This window comes from Enhydra lutris, unplaced genomic scaffold (genome assembly GCF_002288905.1).
Source record: "Enhydra lutris kenyoni isolate GAN:26980312 unplaced genomic scaffold, ASM228890v2 scaffoldscaffold12, whole genome shotgun sequence".
Taxonomy (NCBI): domain Eukaryota; kingdom Metazoa; phylum Chordata; class Mammalia; order Carnivora; family Mustelidae; genus Enhydra; species Enhydra lutris.
This window is the reverse complement of record NW_019154096.1, coordinates 15,892,933-15,913,156: the sequence shown is the minus strand read 5'-3', so window position 1 is coordinate 15,913,156 and position 20,224 is coordinate 15,892,933. Positions and strand designations below refer to the sequence as shown.

Sequence of the window (20,224 nt, the reverse complement as noted above, 5' to 3'; positions counted from 1 at the left end):
TTATACTCTCACAGCAAAAGCAAACGATGCTTTCTTTAGACAATTTCTGACATTCTTGGTGCATTTCGGATAAATTTTCATTTCATGTTGGGTTTTCACAGTTCTTCTGTTAAATGCGTGGAATAGGCATGCATGTTAGAAGCCACGTTTGGGGGGGGCGGGGGACTCACAGTGAAAGAGAGTGCCTCTGGCATCCAGAACTTTCCGTGGGAAAGAATCGGCCAAGATAATCAGTCCTCACAACCACAGACTGGAGGAGACCAGAGGACTAGAGGAGAGTTATGGGCACTAGAGGATGCAGAGGGAACAGTCCCTTCTTTAGGGCAGCGCTGAGATTTCATGATGGAGGTGACATTTGAACCTGAGCCTTGAGGAGTGTCACCAGTTAGTAATTTTCAGGTCAGTCCTAGGAGCCAGGAGACCAAAATGCTCAGAGGAGCCAATGTTGAAGTTAATCCCCGCTTCTGCATTCACAACACTCTACCATTTTTCTTTGTGTTCCATCCAGGTCTTCAAATCCAAAGTCTATCTATATTTCTATACTATATTTCTCCTAAGTACTCTGTTTCTCCTAAGACCAGCACCTGTCACGCATATGACCTTTGGTATGGAAAGCCAAATATGTACCTGGGATGATCCATTCCTAACAGTATGTCTCAGAATCAAGAGTGTGTTTGTGAAGAGTAGAACAACAAATCATATCTTGCCCACATTCCGGAATCTGTCTTTGACGTGTTATGCCATAGTCATGGCACTACTCACTTGCACTACTTCCAAGTTTGGCCTCCCTGGGTTTGATTAGATTATAATGGGCCTTGTGTGCCGGCCTAAAGGCGTAGCCCGTGGTGCACGGGCTTTGTGGAACCAGAGGAAATCTTGAAAAAGAATTACAGCTGCAAGTCATACTTGTGTTAGGTAAGGATTTTTCCCGCAGCAGTGAGCGCTCTGGCCTACAAGGTGGAGAATCTGAAGACAGACAGGGAAGAGGCTTATGTACTAGTCCAAGCGAAAGAGGATGAGGGTGTGACCGCAGACGAGGAAGAGAAGAGAAGCAGTTAGACATGAAAGGAGACTCACAGATGTGACTTACTGGGCTATTGGATGTGGACCACTTAACCAGTCTAGAACTACGGGGTTCTAGACTCTACTTGCTTGGCAGAGGTCTCTCGACAACTTGCGAATGTGACCCGAGGCAAAACCTGAAAACTCCCTGCCTCAGTTTCTTCAGAAGGTGGGTGAAAATCGCCCCCGTAGGGTTATTGTGAGGCTCAAATGAGAAAAAGCGTATGGATTCCTTGTAAGGTTATAACGCAAAATGTCATCACAAGGTGCTGGTGACCAAGACGAAGGTGGCGAGGGTGGGGATTGTAGTAACCCCTAACTGTGGGCCAGGTGCCTTGCTGAACATATTACCTCATTTCAACTTCTCAGGAGTCCTTGCAAATGTAGGTAGTTACTGTTATTATTCCTGTTTCACCAGTGGGAAAACCAAGGCTTAAAGAGTTTAAGTACCTTGCCCAGGATCATAAAGCTAGTAAATATGGCTCATACTTCAGTTACCATTGTTACTACTGAAAGCATTTTTTTTTTTTTCCCTGCAGACTTAAACCTTTAGGTTTGGAAGACTTGAAGTTGATAGATTTTCCAGAGCCTTACTGAAAGCCTGCGGGGGGTGGGGCGTGCCTGGGTGGCTCAGTTGGTTAAGCAGCGGCCTTCAGCTCAGGTCATGATCCCAGAGTCCTGGGATACAACCCCATGTCCAGCTCCCTGCTCAGGGGGGAGTCTGCTTTTCCCTGTCCCTCTGCTCTTCCCACATCACTCATACTCTTTCTCTCAAATAAATAAATAAAAATCTTAAAAAAAAAAAAAAAGGCTTGCACAGGACTTTTTTTTTTAATATACGTTTTTTAAAGCTTTTATTTACTTATTTGACAGAGAGAGACAGCGAGAGAGGGAACACAAGCAGGGAGAGTTGGGAGAGGGAGAAGTAGGTTTCCTGCTGAGCAGGGAGCCCGATGTAGGGCTCGATCCCAGGACCTGTGGTCATGACCTGAGCCAAAGGCTGACGCTTAAGGACCGAGCCACCCACGAGCCCTACCTGCATAAGACTTTAAAGGTTCAGTTCTACTAGGTGCTTTGGTAGGCCCTCATTACCATTTTTTTCCTAAAATGAGGCTGATTGTAACTTTTTAAATCCTCCATTCTAGGCCCATAAAGAGAGGGGATATTCTGCCCCCTGAGAAAGGCCGGGAGGTTGCGAAGGAACTCGGCATACCGTACTACGAGACAAGTGTCTTTGACCAGTTCGGCATCAAGGATGTGTTTGACAACGCAATCCGAGCAGCGCTGATTTCTCGCAGACACCTGCAGTTCTGGAAATCCCACCTAAAGAAAGTTCAGAAACCTTTACTTCAGGCACCATTCCTACCTCCAAAAGCCCCTCCACCGGTCATCAAAGTTCCAGAATGTCCCACCACAGGGACGAGCGAAGCTGCCTGTTTACTGGACAATCCTCTGTGTGCCGACGTCCTGTTCGTCCTTCAGGACCAGGAGCACATCTTTGCACATCGAATTTACCTCGCTACCTCCTCTTCCAAATTTTATGATCTTTTTTTAATGGAATGTGAAGAAGCCCCAAATGGGAGTGAAGGAGTTGGTGAGAAGGAGAAGCAGAGCAGGGATGTCCAGGGGCGGGCTTGGAGCCTTGACCTCGATGAAGAGAGGGAAGAAGGCACGCCCAGGACCCCTCAGACCAATCAGTGGAAGTCCTCAAGCCAGAACCTGTCCCAGCAGGAAAGTCTGGGGCTAGAAGGCGAGAGCTCCGTTCCAGAGACGCAGACTTTGTCAGGCTGGAGCAAGGGGTTCGTCGGCATGCACAGGGAGATGCAAGTCAATCCCGTTTCAAAGCGGGTGGCCCCCATCACCGTGGTCAGGATGGACTCCTCCGTCCAGCCAGGCCCTTTCCGGACCCTGCTCCAGTTTCTGTACACGGGACAACTGGATGAAAAAGAGAAGGACTTGGTGGGCCTGGCTCAGATTGCGGAGGTTCTTGAGATGTTTGATTTGAGGATGATGGTGGAGAACATCATGAACAAGGAAGCCTTCATGAACCAGGAGATTACGAAAGCATTTCATGTCCGGAAGGCCAATCGGATAAAAGAGTGTCTCAGCAAAGGGACATTCTCAGGTAAGTGGGTCCAACAGTAAAGTCATCGATCCCCTTGGTTGTGTTTTATTAAACATTAGCCATACATGAGTAGGGCAGAGAATAACCATCACTAACATGTATAAATGCTAATTTTTTTAATGTACCCTTCTAGCTTGCATGTATCCATCTATTTTGTTCTTATCAGACTTAAAGGCTAAAGATTATTCCATTTTGCAGATGGGGAAACTGAGGGACAAAGGTTAGGTAACTTGCTCCAGGTTATACGGATAGTAAATGATAGAGGCAGGATTTGCATGCAGGCTGTCCTCTGAAGTGTCCTGGTATCACAGTGCTTCTCGAAGGTAGGTCACCTTACCCCTGCACCTGAGCCTGAACCAGATCCAGTCAGCTTGATGCCCACGATTCCCTTTCAGGGTCCTTTCCCTGACCGAGTCTACTCTCCACTGACCCTTTCGGCCCTGAAATCCTTGAGATGATATTGGCAACTCTCTGTGTTCCCATCAGGGGTGTCTCGTTTGCCCACCTCTCCTTTTCATTCTCACACTCCTTTACCCTGCTCTTCTACATTTTCCTCGCCCCTTCTTTGTCCTTGATATCCAGGCAGTCGGCTGCCCACAGCATCCTCACACAATTGCTTGCACGGACTTATACTAAATTCTGAAATTGCCCTCTGTGTGTGTGTGTGTGTGTGTGTGTGTGTGTGTGTGTGTATTTCATTGTAAAAATGTGACTTGCTGACTTTTACTTATGTGTACACTTCTGTTTTGTCCTTATTGTTCATAATGCCTGTCCTGATAATACACATTTAGTACTGTACATGTAGTCATTGATTACTGAGTCTGTTCATTAATTTTAAAGCTTATAAATAATATTTACCCAGGGGCTGCCTGGGTGGCTCAGTGGGTTAAGCCTCTGCCTTCAGCTCAGGTCATAATCTCAGGGTCCTGGGATCGAGTCCCGCATCGGGCTCTCTGCTAGGCAGGGAGCCTGCTTCCTCTTCTCTCTCTTCCTGCTTCTCTGCCTACTTGTAATCTCTCTCTGTCAAATATATAAAATCTTAAAAATAAATAAATAAATAATATTTACCTGAACATGGACCATCCTGAAATCGAAGCCATCTTGAAAGCTAATGAAAAGCAATGTTGCAAACCTGCAGTAAATTGAACAGTGTACCTTAAATGGAATGAATTGAATCACCTCCCCTTAATGCAGAGGCACAGTGACCAAATAAAAGGGGGAACATCAAGTCGATTGTCTATTAAAAAAAAAAAAGAGAAAGAAAGAAAAAACTATAAATATGATTTAGAGATAGTTGGAAAATTTTGACTATGAACTAAATAATGGATGAAATTAGGGAATCGTTGCTAATTTTCTTAGGTATGGTAATGTGATTATGTAGAAAAACGTTCTTATTTTTAGAAAACTTGTGATCAAGTAGTTTGTGGTGTTGTGCTATCTGTTGAAAAAGTGTACACCTCTGCACACACATTCGCTATCCATACACACACACAGCGAAATTAAACATGGCAAAATGTTAACAACGTAGTGTTTCTTCTGCTGGTCTTTTACTTTGGAAATTGTTCATAGTATGGAGGAAAAAACATTCCTCTCCTTCATGTTACTGTATGGTTCAGAGAATTTGCGTTGGGAGCTTATGCGTAATCTTAAATGTTTACCCCCAATCTTTGGATGACATAGAAGGAATTGGCTGTTCCAAAGGTGGAGGTTGATACAAAATCACTAAGTAAAGCTAAGGAAGAGGGAGTATGAGATATGGGTTGATGAATATGGAGAGAACTGTCTGCAAAGCTGGCTCACGGTTACGTTTCCTTAATCCCTGGGCAGATGTGACATTCAGGCTGGACGATGGAGCCATCAGTGCCCACAAGCCGTTGCTGATCTGTAGCTGCAGGTGGATGGCGGCCATGTTCGGGGGCTCGTTTGTGGAAAGCGCCAACAGTGAGGTATGTGCCTTCTGAAAAGCCCACGTGCTATCTTGATGCAAGTGGATGTGTTTCCTTAACCAGATGATTTCCGTTCTGTAACTGCTTCCCTGAACCAGTTCATTAGGCCGTGTCTGAGCATCAGGTCACCCTCTTCTTAACTTTGCAGTTAGGAAGAGCTGTTGTCTGGCTCACCGCTTTCATTTGTAAGCCATGATCCATCGGCTTTCCTTTTTAACAAATGTCAAATCTTGCTCAAAATCACATACAACAGGGGCAGAGTCCATCTTCCAGAAGTTCAAGGCATGAAAAGCTTCCTCAGTCACCCGCGTCCTGGGCTCAGCTAGCCCCTGACCAGATGGCGGGCCTTAAGAAGCCACCTCACTGGGCCTCAGTCTTCTCCTCTGCCCCACGAGGGACACGAGGGATGGCCTGCTCGAGCAGCAACGCTCCCTGAGGTGAAGCCCCGACCTGCCTTCTCCAAGGGTTTGTTAACTGGAGGGAAACAGTAATGGAGCCAATGGTCACTCCTCTGAACATGCCTCCCTTAGATCTGGCGGAAGCCACTGAGTCACCTCTCAGGCCCCGGCCCTGTCTCCAGAAAAAGGCTCTTCTTAGAGCTGACCAAGCAGCATCTTGAAGACCTTCCATGTTCATCTTTTTACGAACTCAGTCAGAAAAGAAAGAAAAATTCCACTCAAGCACTTCTAACTTTAGTCTACAAGAGCAAGCATTTTTGTTGAGTTTTGAAAGTATTTTTTAACCATCTTTTTTTAAAAAACATGGGGACACCCCATCAAGTTTATTGTCCTAAGGGGCTTGTTTTGCATATCTCAGCATCTCTCCACACTTTTAAGAGAAATAAGGAAAACAATAGCTAACTTTTCGAAAGGGCACTCACCCCAGAAATCTGAGCACCCCTATTGTGACCCAGGAGACTGCATTTGCATCTCCGAGTAGGGAAGCAGAATCCCAAACCCGGATGGCTGGGGCCGAGGAGGTCACTAGGCCACCTCCTGCTTCCAGAACAAACTGCAGCTGCTCCTAAACCAAGCCCCAGCAAAAGGCTGTCTGCTGTGTGGGGGAGAAGTGTCAGAATTATCCAGATCACCTCTCTTGGTGTCCACCAGCTTTTCTGAATCAGGAGGTCCTTAGCTGTAACTAAGAAAGTCTTTTCCAGGCCATCAGAGGGGTTTCAGAGCCTCGTCCCCAAGACGGCAGCAGCATTGTGGGGGCTGCCCAGTGAAGGACGTGGGGTTCAATCCTGAGTCCTCCATTTACAAGCTGTGTGGCTTTGGGCAAACGACCCCCTTTCTGAGCTCCGATCTCCCTCCCTGTCTGGAAAGCATGAGGATAACCCACACTGTGGAAGCGAGGTGCAAAAGTCGGTCCTTGCAAATCCCCCCGGGACCGTTCAATAAATATAGCTGCTGTTAGTATTATTGGGATGTTGTAGGGTTAATGCTCTTTCACTCTTACTTCCAAGAAAATCTGGGGAAGCTGCCGATTAACAAAACTTTATCCAAATGGCATTTCAGCTGTTGCAGCCGTGTCTGGAGATAAAAGGCCTGGGGAGGCTTGCTTGCCTTACTTTTCCAGCTCACTGAAATATGTCCCCATTGTACGGCAGAGCACCCGCTATTCACAGACCAGAGAAGTTGATCAAGGTCAGGAACTCAGGCACAAAGGGACACTGTCAGAGCTGACCTCACAAATGCTAATCCCCTTTATCCCTTCCCAGAATGGACCGTAATCGTCTCCAGATTAAAATGTGCAGGAGAGGTGACCAAAACAAAAACTTGGCAGTGAATGTGAACGCACACGTATATGGTGAACAGCCTCTCCCGGAGGGGCCCCCTGTGGAGCATGACCTCCTAGAAAGACTAGGTCATTAGCACGGTGGCTGAGGCTAATAGGTATGGATAGCTGGTTCTACCCAACTTAGAAGACAGAGACCATGGACCCAAGCAACCGAAGGTCTGTGCCAAATCCTGTAGCCAGTGTGTTGAGAATGTCATGAGCTGTTGACACGCGTGCTGCTGCCTGCCCCTTCCCTTGATTTCCCCTGTAGACTATAATGGTTATGTCGTTATGAACTCTATTCCCACCTTGACCTTGAGCAAGCAGCCGACCCTCTCCAAACCTGTGTCCTCACCTGTGAAATGGGGGATAACAAGAGAAGGGTCTTCAAAAGCAGATAAGTCAGGAGAATACATGTATAAACATAGAATTCGGTGCTTCAAACATCAAGAAATATTGTTGACTATTGTCGTGGAGGATTCTTGCTCAGTTCTTTTCGTGAGGGATTAAAAATCTTTGTCCCCTGAAAGCCCTAAGTTAAAAAGCCCCCAGATCCCTTCCTAAACCAGCTAAGTGTGGTTAGAGGGATCATGGGGAGGGAGGAATTTCAGTAAATATTTCATGACTAATATGGCCTTGTATTGGCACTTGGGATCTGTCCTTTTCTAGGGCACCCATTAACTCTTTATTGTCCTGTGAAAAGCTGACTTCCCCTTCACAATTCAGTATTTTTTTTTTTTGCATTAATAGAATTCTCATGCATATCCAGAAAGGAATAAAATATACATTGATGTTATTTTAACATTTGTTGTCACTTAATATTTAAGAAGACATTGTATTTCACTTATATTTTTCTCATTACTTTTAATGTAGCAGTAAGCATAATTCTCTCCCCAGAGGTACTCAGCAAGTGATTCATTAAAAATGCATGCCTGGCTTGTAGTAAGCAATGCTCTGGGTTTGGAATACTTTCTCATTCTCTATGAGACCGCCTCTAATTATAAGCCTAATAGTCTGAGCTGATCTTCACAATTAAAATTTTAAACCAACGGAACTGGAATATGGGAAGTTGTTTAGGATAGCATTATATTCTCTTTGCTGACTTTTTTTTAAGGTACACCCAGCAGGTAGCATGCAAAATTCTTAATTCCATCTCTTATGTAGCTTTATGTTATTTTTAAAAGTTCTATGAAATGATCTCTCCATTGTTATACATAAACATTAAAATCACACAGTCTTTTTTTTTTTTAAGATTTTATTTATTTATTTGTCAGAGAGAATGAGCACAGGCAGAGGCAGAGGGAGAAGCAGGCTCCCTGCTGAGCAAGGAGTCCGATGTGGGACTCGATCCCAGGATGCTGGGATCATGACCTGAGCCGAAGGCAGCCGCCCAACCAACTGAACCACCCAGGCGTCCCGAAACAGTCTTTTTTTTTTAAATGAGAAAAAAAGGTACAGGTTCTGAACATGGTTTTAGTTTATTCTCATTCGCTTTGAGGATCCCAAGCATTATTTGCCCAACAAAGCCATCGCTTCAGAAAAACTGTTAGCATCGTGTTATGCAAGAAGGAAAGAGCAGGTCATGGACGACTACAAACGTCAGAACACGCCGATGATGTTGGGAAGTATCGGGGCGAGGCTGCTTACGGGAATCTGTCATCTGCTGCTGCCAGGAATAATTTCTTCTCACTTAGGATGTTCATTTTGTCGTGACTTAGAACACACTCTTACTAAAGAACGCTAAGGTAGTCCAGGTATCTTCAAAATCCAGAGTCTCAAAGAAGAAGAAAAAACTGTAGGTGTCACCGCTTCCAAATGCCCCCTCCCCTGGATAACAGGTGAGGAGACTGAGGATCAGAGAGGGCGACTGGTTTGCCAGAGGTCACACCCATTCTAGTGACAAACCCCAGGGCCTGCCCCAGGCTCTTACCTTGTCTTCCAAGCCACTATTTTCCAAAACAGGAGACATCCCCATGGCGGAGAGCGGGTGTTCACAGAAAGCTCTGAAACTCTTTATATTTACGATCACTAATAGTTTATAGCACTTAGGGCTTTGTAAAATGTATATACTTTTCGCTATCAAAATGGTCCAGATTTTAAAGTTTCACAACTTCAACTATCTAGAAAACTGTACTAATCCAGATCTGAGCTGTATAAGATAAACGCATGTGTCGACGTATATGTACATAAGCGTATACACAAGTGTGACTGGTAACTGATGTTAGAGTCACTGGAACAGCAATTAATTACAATACAATGGCTTCTTTGTTTTCAAGTAGCCTCAGTAACCGTTTCTTCTTGCCAGGTTGTATCTATTGTCGAGGCTGTGCTAGAAACTTGAAATGATGACACTTGTCAAATTCTTGATGGTTATAACCCCTGCAGCTTGTGTACCAGATCATAATTGTCCTCTTTGACTATGAAAGGGGGTGGATGTGCAGTTTTCTTACTAATTCTGGGAGGTTTAGGGTGGGGGGGCGGGGGGGGCGCTTCCCTTTGATACATTAAGAGAAAGCTCGGTCTGCCAGGATGTTCCCTCTGAGGTGGCTGGTGACTGTGCAGGAGGATAATGTAGGTTGCCATAGCTTAAATGATTCTGGAACCACGACCCAAGAATGCATTGGCCATAAGCCCCATGTAGATTGTGGAGGTAATATATATGTAAAGAGAAAGATTAGATATAATCATGTGTAAAAGAGATATACTCATGTATCTTCATATGGTATATAGAGGTTTATTAAGTACCAGAAATAGGCAGCTAATAACTAACTGTTCATCCTTTTGAATGTAGAAGTCTAGTTCTTAAGAACTGTTAGTGAGGGGCGCCTGGGTGGCTCAGTGGGTTAAAGCCTCTGCCTTCGGCTCAGGTCATGATCCTAGGGTCCTGGGATCGAGCCCCACATCGGGCTCTCTGCTCAGCAGGGAGCCTGCTTCCTCCTTTCTCTCTCTCTGTCTGCCTCTCTGCCCACTTGTGATCTCTATCTGTCAAATAAATAAATAAAGTCTTTAAAAAAAAAAAAAAAAGAACTGTTAGTGAGATATGGTACTTTATGATACCGTGACCCAAACCTTTGCTTCCTTGCCATGAAGGGTTTCTTGTATGACACAGCAGTCCTGAGCAGAGACCTTAGAATTACACTCCCTAGGTTCACCTCCCAGTCACTTACTAGCTTCGTGACCTTGGATAAGGGACTTACCCTCCACGAACCTCAATTTCCTTCCCTGTAAAATGGCAAAAATAATGTTTTTTTCTCCTAGGGAGAATATCAGGATCCGAGTAGATACTGTGTGTGGGAAGCTTGGCACAGTACCTAGAGTGTAGGAGGCCTTCCATTAAGGTTAATTTTTATCATCATCGTGATGCCAGGAGTCAGTGGCAATGGGGCTGTTCTGTACTATACCAGGACGCATCCTTTGGGGTTCCTTTGAGTCTATGCTGCTAAGACCCCTCGCCCCGGCACTCTAGCACACTCTAGAGGGTATCTGTATTGGCGAGAACTATAGGTGCTCAGGAGGTCTCGAGTTAGGTGACTCCTACAAAGGAGAGTTTACCAGTCCCAACCAACCCTTCCCCACATGTGCCAGGCAAGGAGTTCTCCAGATTCTCTGAATCTACTGATAACCCGATAATGTTCCAGTCATTTTGAATCCATGCAGTTGTGCTATAGGAAAAATAATGAAGCGTGTATACTGTGTTTGCATATATTGATAGAACGTTGGACTCAAGCCAGTCACTGTGGCAACTAGGGTTGCTCAGCCCGTGTTTTGACATCTTGGAGAGTGGGGCTCTCTCGTGTGTCAGCAACAGTATGGTCGGCGGCTCCCCCTCACCTGTCCTGTTGCTAGGAGATTTCTTTCCCCACAATAGGGTATTAGAAGGTACTTGGCAAGGAGAGCCCATAATGTCATCATACATTTACAGCCCATTTGTCTGATTTATGAGTCCAAATAGCCATTTAAAAATTCCAAATCAGGCTTTGTCAGGCAGCCCCACTCCTTTGTCATCTACAAATCAAACTGTTATGTTTAAGGCAGTAAATAGCAAAGGACTTCGACGTGCGGCCTCAAAGCAGGTGTCCCAGACTTGCCGATACCAGATTGTAAGGTTGGGATATTTATAAGCAGTAGAGCCTGGAAATGCCCCCACTGCTTTCTTCAGCAGAGCTGAGCTTCTCAAATAACATTACAGGTGTATCTCCCGAACATAAACAAGATGTCAATGCAAGCCGTCTTGGATTATCTTTATACCAAGCAGTTGTCACCTAATTTGGACCTGGACCCACTGGAATTAATTGCCTTGGCAAACAGATTCTGTCTGCCACACTTGGTTGCACTTGCAGGTAAGTGTGATGACTCGGGGCCATGCAGAGTCTGACTGTCAAATTTATCAAAATCACATTTAGGCAAAAATAACATTTCTGGGGAATAAAAATTAAATTTTTATCGCCCAGTATAGGACTGTCCTGTGCGGGGTGATATAAATTGATCAAATGTATCAGATAGCCCAGTTCAATTCCACAAATGTTTCTTAAGCACCTACTTTGTGGTAGACCCTGTAAGGGGGACACAATTATCAAGATGAGTGATGCGTGGTCCCTGCCCTGGAGACCCACGCTCTGTGCTCTCTGCCTCTCATTTGTGGGCCATGGGATTGGAAATAAAACTACTGTGTCCATGTTATTCCCCTGATGTGTGCTTAGACACAGTCTTTCAGAAGAGCAGAAGGAGGCTGCGGTGGAGAACCTAGGCTGCAGAACCAGACTGCCCGGGTTCGGATCCCGACTCTGCCGTTTACCGGCTGGATGGCTTCACGCTTCACCACTCTGTGTCTGCTCTCGCTCTCTCGCATGGGGATCATGTTATTCTCCCATAGAGTTGTTACAAAGATTAAGGAGTTAAGATATATATAAAGTTCTCGGAACAGTGTCTGGCACCTAGTAAGCATTATGTAAGTGGGGTTTTTTTTTTTTTTTTTAAGCTATTTTAGAAAATGTTCTGACATTGTCAAGAGCATTTTGGGAGAAAGAAGAAAGGGAGGACTTGGCTTCCCTTCCCAGAAATCCTATGCACCCTTTCCGGATTTGTTCAGTTGTTAGGCTGAAGCAGGTCTGCAAAGGATACGTGTGTATTCTTCATGTACCTGTTTCTTAAATGTCAGCCTTCAGCTTCCTTCATGAGAGGGCTCAGTTAGCAGTCTGGGCGTTTGTCACTACATTAGCTGACTCCTGCTAGCCGTGAAAGCAGAAATAGTGGCAGTTTTGGACACTGGCCTACCTGTCCCCACCCCACAGCAAAGTGCCTAAGCGTATTAGCTTCCCAATAAATGCCTGTCGAATCACAAAGTGAATGAAAATGAATGTTTGAACAAACCGACTGGTCATTCCACACTTGACTTTCCGGCAGTGTCTTTAGAAAGGAATGTATTTCTCCAGACTCCGGGTTTCTGCTACGCTCGGCCAGCTGGAGACCCAAGTCCTCTCCCTGCCTCACTTCTTCACCCACTGGTTAGAAAGACAGAAAGAGCTCGTCGAGGCACTGCTGTTCAAGTAGAGGTTCTGATCCGTTTGACTCTCCACTGTTTACAGTGTTATCCTTTGAGGATGAAATTGATTTTTTTTAAATGGCCAAAAACAATTTGGAAGCAAATGTGTTGAGCACGGCTTGTGATTAATCTTGAGCTAGTGCCGTTTTTGCTTAAACATGAAGTAAAGGTGAGGAAAACGCAGGACTGACCTCTCTGTGAAAGGAACTGGATCAAAGAGAGGTTCTGGGGTGAACTGCAGACTTCCATGTCTGTTTCCTTTTGTTATTAAAAGCCATTACTACTGCTGTGGTTACATATACAGCTGCCTAAGATGATTCCTGTCATCATTTAAAATGTTGGGTAAGTATCAAGTGTTCAGAACATGGTTTTTAAAAAATCAATCTCTGGGGTAAAAATGCATTGCAAGCCAACGTATTAGCTGAGTATCAAGAAATGTTGCTGTTACCTAGAATCAAAAAGCCTGATGACTTCTTCAGAAAATGTAGTTCCCAGTAGTTCTTTGTCAATCCAGCAGACGAAAGCTGTGCCCAAGAAACCATTCCCATCTAGATATTATATTGACCCAAGCACGTAGAACAGAAGGTAAGCAGGGTCAGGACAGTTTACTGGATTAGAAGAACAGACACAATGCTAGAGATGAAAAGAGTGCCTCGACCTCAAGGAGCTAGGAATGTGGGCCTAGACTGTACCCACATGCATCAGTCCCAGAGGCAGGAGACCGCTCTGTCTCAGAACCACAGTTTAAATTCAGCTTAGAAGTCCTGGGCACAGCTCCCAGGCAGAAGTGGCTCTCCCAGCTAGATTTTTGTTACTTCCTGTTGAAAGTTCCCTGCTCCCCACTCCCCACCCCACCCCCCAGTCTTTAGAATCTAACAGGCTGAACAATATGTCACCCATCTGCAGCTGTTGAGAAAGACATCTGCGTTCACATTTTGTTAATTCCCCATATGGATTCATTCCTGTCACTCAGTCCTTCCACTCTTAGAGACTGTTGGGAATTGGAGTGATACAAGTGGGGAAACCGTCAAATGGGAAGATGCTGGAGAATCTAGAGGATTCTAGGAAGGCATTGGATGGACTGTCTAGAGCAGAACTGGCCAACAGAACTTTCTGCAATGATGGGGATGTTCTGTGTCTGCATTGCCCAATACAGGTGTGGCTGTTGAGCACTTCGGTGTGCTAGTGTGGCTGAGGGTGTGACTTTTTAGTTTTATTCAATTTTAATGTGAGTTTCAGCCGGTTCATCTGGCCAGTAGTCACCATACTGGACAATGAAGGTCTGCAGGAGTCTGGCTCTTCCAGAAGTGCCAACAAGTGTCCCAGAATTGTCGGTGCAGAGGCCCGAGACCAGAACTACCCATGCCGAAAGGCCCCCGGCACAGTGGGCCCTGAGTTCCGTTCAGATGTGACTGCCCAGAGCCGTGTCACATATTCTTCTCCTCTTAGGTGGTCCCAGACGAGACTGTCTAGGTGAGGTGTCTGGCTTGCAAGGGTATGGTTCAACTTTCTCCTGTTCCCTCTCTTCCCCAGAGCAGTATGCTGTCCAGGAGCTGACCAAGGCCGCGATGAGTGGTGTGGGCATTGACGGGGAAGTGCTCTCGTATTTGGAATTGGCCCAGGTTTGTAACAATTTGCCTTTCACCTTTTAAGTGTGTTCAACCAGTTCATTTAATGCTGATGAAACATTCCGCGGTTGCATCTGTCTAAATAAAGATGTCACCACTGAGTCACAGAGGGCCCTGTGTACACTGAGAAGATCTGAGAGTTTCACGTTTCATGCACCATTCCCCCTGCTGGGCCTCATTTGAGAAAACAACACGGACCCTACCCCACGCCAGCCCCACTGTCCCCCGAGGCACCAGCTTCACATGTGGGAGAACAACTTGGGGCATGATGTTTGAATTCTTGGACACATATTGACCAAGATCAGATGGTTTCTAGAACTCCATGAAGCCCTGTAATGCCCCACCTCTCACTGCAGTTCTCCTGGGGTTTTCCAAAATCAGTATTTGTTAATATGAATATTGTGATTCCATAATCCCCGTAAACACTTGCACTCTTCCAGAGGGGCCCCAAGATCCGACTTCAGCTTTGTCACAAATAACTTACTCAAAGTACGAAGCTAAACTCTGCCTCACTTTCCTTATCTATAAGGAGTGGGCATGATAATTCACATCCTATCAGCCTTACAGACTATCTTGAGAATCAAGTGGGAGACAATGTTCAAGAAAAGCGGTGAAGAGTAGAACCCCTCACATGTGCAGGGTGCTTCGTTCCTGGCATAGACTTACTGACAATGAGTTTACACTCTGAAGGAACGAAGAAAACATTCTTCAGTCCTTTCTTCAGCCCACTGGGTTTGGTTTTCTTTTTTCTATGCTCCCTCTCTGTGAGGGCCGTGGTTTACTAAGCCTTAGGTCAGGGGATTTGAATGGATCTTTCTCAGTCAAGGGAGGGGAGGTGGCTTTAGAAAGAGGAGGGAGGCACGTAGCAGGCCAAGTTGCCATTCCATCTGTGGCCCCAGGAACAGATCAGACTGAAACGGGGAAAAGGCAGAATCGGACTTGACAGCAACCCGCTCGTTCGGACTTACACAACAAGTTTTTGTTGTTTTCTCCCTCTTGTGTCCAGCACCGCCCGAGACAAAAGGACAGGTGGCTATAAATGGCAGATTCTCTGCCCTCAAGGCAATCATAGACAGGAAGAGAAATAGAAAGAAGCCCACGTTATTAAAATCCAACATGAAAAACAGCCTTATAGAGATGACAGTCTCGAAACAGGTCCGGGGCGCAGTTTATGACTTGTGCTGTCTCCCATGAGTACTGCTCCTGCAGGAAAATGAAATGACCCAGCATTGCATCTAGGGCTGATGGACTTGAGATAGTGATTTGCAGGTGTGTCTGTTTGCTCTGGGTCCCCCACCCTGACAAGCCTCGGCAGGAAGAGTTCAGGATGGAGCCTCTGCGAGACCCTCATCTGCTAGCGTGCCGGGTTTATTTAACCATCAGCGTGCGCACAGGTGGAACCCGATCTGTTGCATTTTCCAATGTCCATGGTATAAATACACCCGCCTGGCCGACTTGAACAACATGAAATTGCCGACCTCGGTGTAGGGAAGAAATGGGCACCATTGACGCTCTTGGGCAGGTCCAAGCCGCCTTCAGGACACCAGTGCCCGAGTCTTACTTTCAGAAAGAAATCTGATCTCGAGAGTCTTAAGCTGGAAGCACCCAACAAAAATGATCCGTAATGTTGGGGTTGCAACTCTCAGAGTTTCTTGAATTATTTTCTGAGGACTGCTTTTATATGGGCCTTTGTTCACAGCTGAGATGTGGGCCTCCGAGGAAGTACCCTGTAAGGTTTCAGGGTTTCGCTTGATGAAAGAAACCCCAAGACCCAAAACTGAATGGATAGCTGAGGACACAGACAGAGCGTGGGGTGGGGTGGGGGAGACTTGCCTAATCTAGGGAGGACTGGGGAGGTGACTGTGGCTTTTTGAGCACCAAGTCTGTTTTGGTCACAACTCCCTCAGCTGCTCCCTCCCCCCGAGCATCTGCTCAGAAAGTAGACGTTGTGGTGAGTCGGGTCCTTGCCCCCCTGCCCACACTGCCCACTCTTCTTATGTAACCAAAGGACAGGTACAGGACAGTCACACATTCCTCAGTCTCCTCTTTCAGGTCTTTGGCCCCAGCAAGTCAAGCTCTGACCTGCCACACAGAGCGCTCTGCGTGGCTCCCTTAACCAGAGTCCGTGTGGCTGCCTTGGGGCCGGCTGGCACCTTCCAGAGGCCAGTCATGTATCACTCTCAGGCCAGCGGTGGGGGAGGCTGGGAGGCGAGGGGTTCTTTCAGCTCCTGATCTGATATGGTGATTATTTTTGGTGCATCTGTCACAGGAGTGAGGAAGGGGGGTGCCAAGTGCTATATTGGGCTGGCATCGGCGCCATAGCCGAAGTCATTAACACTGTAGTCAAAACAAGAGGTTTACTGAATCAGTTGCCCGTGCCCTTTATCTCTGTCACCCCTAGGGGGCTGATGATTTCTCTGCGGGCCAACTTTAGAAAGTAGAGTCTGAACCCCTTTTTGGTCACTTCCCTGTAGTTCCACAACGCCCACCAGTTGGCCGCCTGGTGTCTGCACCACATCTGCACGAACTACAACAGTGTGTGTTCCAAGTTCCGCAAGGAGATCAAATCAAAATCTGCAGGTGAGACCGCGGGTACCCACTGGTCTGGGTCTCATTGCCTCTGACTGAAGGGTTGACCCCCTCCCCATCCCCCTGAGCAGGTGTCCAGGCAGCAGGCAGCTCCAGGAGAAGTCCTTGTGATTGGCTGGCCGTCCCTTGCCTGTGACATGACACCGGAATTGTGGGGTGGGGATTCTCTTTGACAAACTTCGTGCTTGGGAGGTTTGGGTGGAGCGGGATCCAGGGTTCCCTGCCGCAGAGCATGTGGAAGTGGTGGGCTCTCCCTTGTCTAGGGAGCCCTGGAGAGGAGCAGGCTTCCGCTTAGAAACCAAGTGGTCCTGGGTTCAGGTTCTTCGTGCCCAGCTACTTCCGGCAAATGATTCTAACTCTCGAAATCTGAGTGTCACAATCTGCAAATGGTCCTGTCCCTGACCCCTGACCCCCACACACCGGCTTCTTGGGAGGATGTACACGGGAGCATAAATGAGAAGCCAGGGGCACAGGACCTAGAACGTAGAAGCCCTCAACCAACAGCAGCCCTCACCATCTGCATCCTTTCCTTCCCCAGACAACCAGGAATACTTTGAGCGGCACCGCTGGCCGCCGGTGTGGTATCTGAAGGAAGAAGACCACTACCAGCGTGTGAAAAGGGAACGCGAGAAGGAAGACATTGCACTAAATAAACATCACTCAAGACGAAAGTGGTGCTTCTGGAATTCGTCTCCAGCGGTCGCCTGAGGAGGAAGAGAGACAAAAATCAGTAATCTGACACACCACTTTTAAAGGCACTACTGTAAAGTTAGTCGTATTATTAGCGATAAGTCGTAGTTCAGGTTTCAGGCACTGATCTCCCTCCACTGTTGTGCATTTATAACTTTGTTGGGATCAAAGCACGAGCTCCCCACCAATGAGCCTGGACAAAAAAGGGAAGTTGATGCTCACTGCATTCCTTAAACTTATATGTATATTTTTTTGTTAGAAGGCTTAATAAACTTTAGTCCGTTATTCCGTTTCTTTTTATACAAAGGAAAAAAAAAATCCAGCTTTCATGTTTCAGAGTCCAAATTGGAAAATATTTTTATATGATCTCTTGTATTTTGTTGAAGTGAAAATACTATGTATTACTTTATTTTACGGGCCACAAATTAACCATGAAGTTCGCCCTGTGATCCTCTTTGCCCACATGACCACCAGGCATTATTGCATAATTAGAGGGTTATCCTCTCGTTGCAAAGTACAGGGCTGGAATGAAATTCCCCCGAGCGCAAGTTAGAGAGCGTTTAATCTTTGTTCTGCCGACTAACACCGGTGTAATTACCAAGTCAACTCCAAGAATGTGTATTTTACAGTATTTGCCGTGTAAATGCTAGTAATTATATGGTTCTCTGTGCCATGTAAAATATAGTAATACGGAGTCTTCTGTTGTTTCAAATGTCCGGATTCAAACGGATAATCTTTATAATCATGAGAAGGGCTCATTCAATCCCAGCATTAGCCAGGGCAAACCCCCCGGCAGACCTGAACACAAGAGCTAACGTAAGAGCGTTGGTGTCTGGGTGGCTGCGGAAGGGTTTGCGTCTCTCCGTGTTCCTGGATCTTGCAGTGCTTCTGCGTGCAAATTCTTCAAAGACTTGAACTGAGATGGGCGAGGGGAGGGATCCCCAGCCTTCGGCCCGTCATCTGCAGGCCAGTCACATCTCACCCCGGAAACAGGCTTCCTCAGGTCTCTCACCTGCAGCCAACTTCACTTTGTAAGACACGAGTTTTTAACTCTTCCCAGGGAAAATCCAGGCCACTGTAGCAGTAGGCTGAGGCAGACCACCCACCCCCGCTGAAGGTCAGTGGGGCCTGTGAAGGCGCAAAGCTGGAGGCCGGGTCGTCTGCAGTCCCTGCGTTCTCCAGCGCGGATAGGAATCTTATTCCAAGAGTCTAGGAAATGGTGCTATTGTGAGTGAGTCCTGACCCTTTGTCGTTCGGAGTTTTCAGTGTTAAAATAGAAAGTACCGAGCAGGGGAGCTTGGGAGAGGCAGTCAGTCATTGCTTCTCTGTACATTAAAAGGTTACAGCACTCACGCGGAACATTTTAAGGCCACAGCGCCGCGCCTGCCGTGGGATGTGGCATGGCGGGGACGGGGCCGATTTTGTGGGGAGGTCAACGTACTAATGCTAAAGGCTGTTGATTTTTTTTTTCCTAGCTTTCAGAAGTTGGAAAAGAGACAGTTGAGTCCAAACCCCAATGTCGACAACCATATGCATTTGAAAATCTATCCAGATGACAGATGGGCGTTTATTACTGGCAGTGGCTACACACCAGACCCAAGAGTCTGGAGAGGCCCAGGAATGCCTCACCCTCTCACGACAAAGGAGAGGGCAGTGGAGGAGAAATGGATGGTTGTAAATGCTACTTTAAGTTTTGATCAGTAGGATTGTAAATCGTTAGCAGAAGGAGAAAGGAGACAGAATGAGCGGATAAATGTCAAGACTTGGGAAGAATTGACATATATCTTCGTAAAATGGTAGAAGTTGATTTTTTAGTGAGTGGTCAGCGTTGAATTTATACAACCAAAGTTCCCATGTGATTGTAATCTTGCCAAAACAGAACGGACCTATAAATGAACCTGGGGTATAAGCAATAATATCCACCTAGTGTTTGTTATCAGCTACTGTAACCAAGTGGCTGGTTCATTTGGTTGATGCTGATTATGGCCTTTAACCATGGTGGTTTGTGTCGTGTTTTTTTATTTCCCAAAAAGCCAATAAAATTGTTTAGCTATAAAATGCCTCCTCTTTTTTTTTTTTTTTTAAGGACTACCAAGATACCATGCGCGTGACTTAAATAGCTTTTTCTAAAAACTGTCAAAACCATAAAGGTGCTGGGTCATGAGGGCTACGTATGCTTCCATAACAAGGCAGCATCAGTGACTGTCCTGTCTGTTTTCAGTACTGCCAGTAGAGTTTCCAACGCCACCATATACATGAGGGATCTGGCTTCTTGCTCTTGGATAATACGGTTATGCCACTAGCTATGGTAGAACATTGGAAGAAACAGAAATGCTGTCCATAGCCGAAAAGACTTATTATAACTTGGTTTTGGACAGTTCTGCCAGCAATGATGTGAACGGTTGCATCGTGGGCTCATGAAGTCGATCTTTTCTTTCGAAGCAGATCTAAGAAAGATTTTGGGACAATCATTTTTGGACTTCTAGGTCGCATAATGTTTACCCAAACTCAGGGGGAAGAAGGGTCTCCAAGCAGACCTCGCAGGGGCACTCTTCTGAGTGGCATATTCCCAAAACTCCATGGAAGGGGGTTGACATCTATACAAAATAACAACAGAGAAAAGACCGTGAGATTTCCAACGCCTTCCCACATCTTTTGGAGGTTTGGTGGTCCAGATCACGGCACCATTTACATAATGCATACAGGTGGAGTCTTACCTATAGAAAGCACTGGTCTAAATTTCTCCCAGAGCAATGCCTGCCAAATCATCAAGTTTCAACAACCCTACACTGGCATTATAGAAACCATAAGTCCTACTGGTTTCGAGGTAACTCGAGTATTTTCTTAATGGACATTCAGAAAC

At 46.1% G+C, this 20,224-nt stretch overlaps 1 protein-coding gene across 2 annotated transcripts in view; it reads left to right on the top strand.

The window, feature by feature from the left end:
• LOC111145246 (Rho related BTB domain containing 1) overlaps window positions 1-19,419 on the top strand; it is a 66,469-nt gene extending 47,050 nt beyond the window's left edge. For both annotated transcript variants that reach the window (XM_022500032.1, XM_022500030.1), the window contains 6 exons: window positions 2,208-3,187; window positions 5,015-5,133; window positions 11,102-11,252; window positions 13,988-14,076; window positions 16,557-16,662; window positions 17,210-19,419. In XM_022500032.1, coding sequence (XP_022355740.1) covers window positions 2,208-3,187; window positions 5,015-5,133; window positions 11,102-11,252; window positions 13,988-14,076; window positions 16,557-16,662; window positions 17,210-17,379 — 1,615 coding nt within the window. In that variant the 3' untranslated portion in view covers window positions 17,380-19,419. The remainder of the gene's footprint in view (window positions 1-2,207; window positions 3,188-5,014; window positions 5,134-11,101; window positions 11,253-13,987; window positions 14,077-16,556; window positions 16,663-17,209) is intronic.
• The last annotated feature ends 805 nt before the right edge of the window (window positions 19,420-20,224 follow it).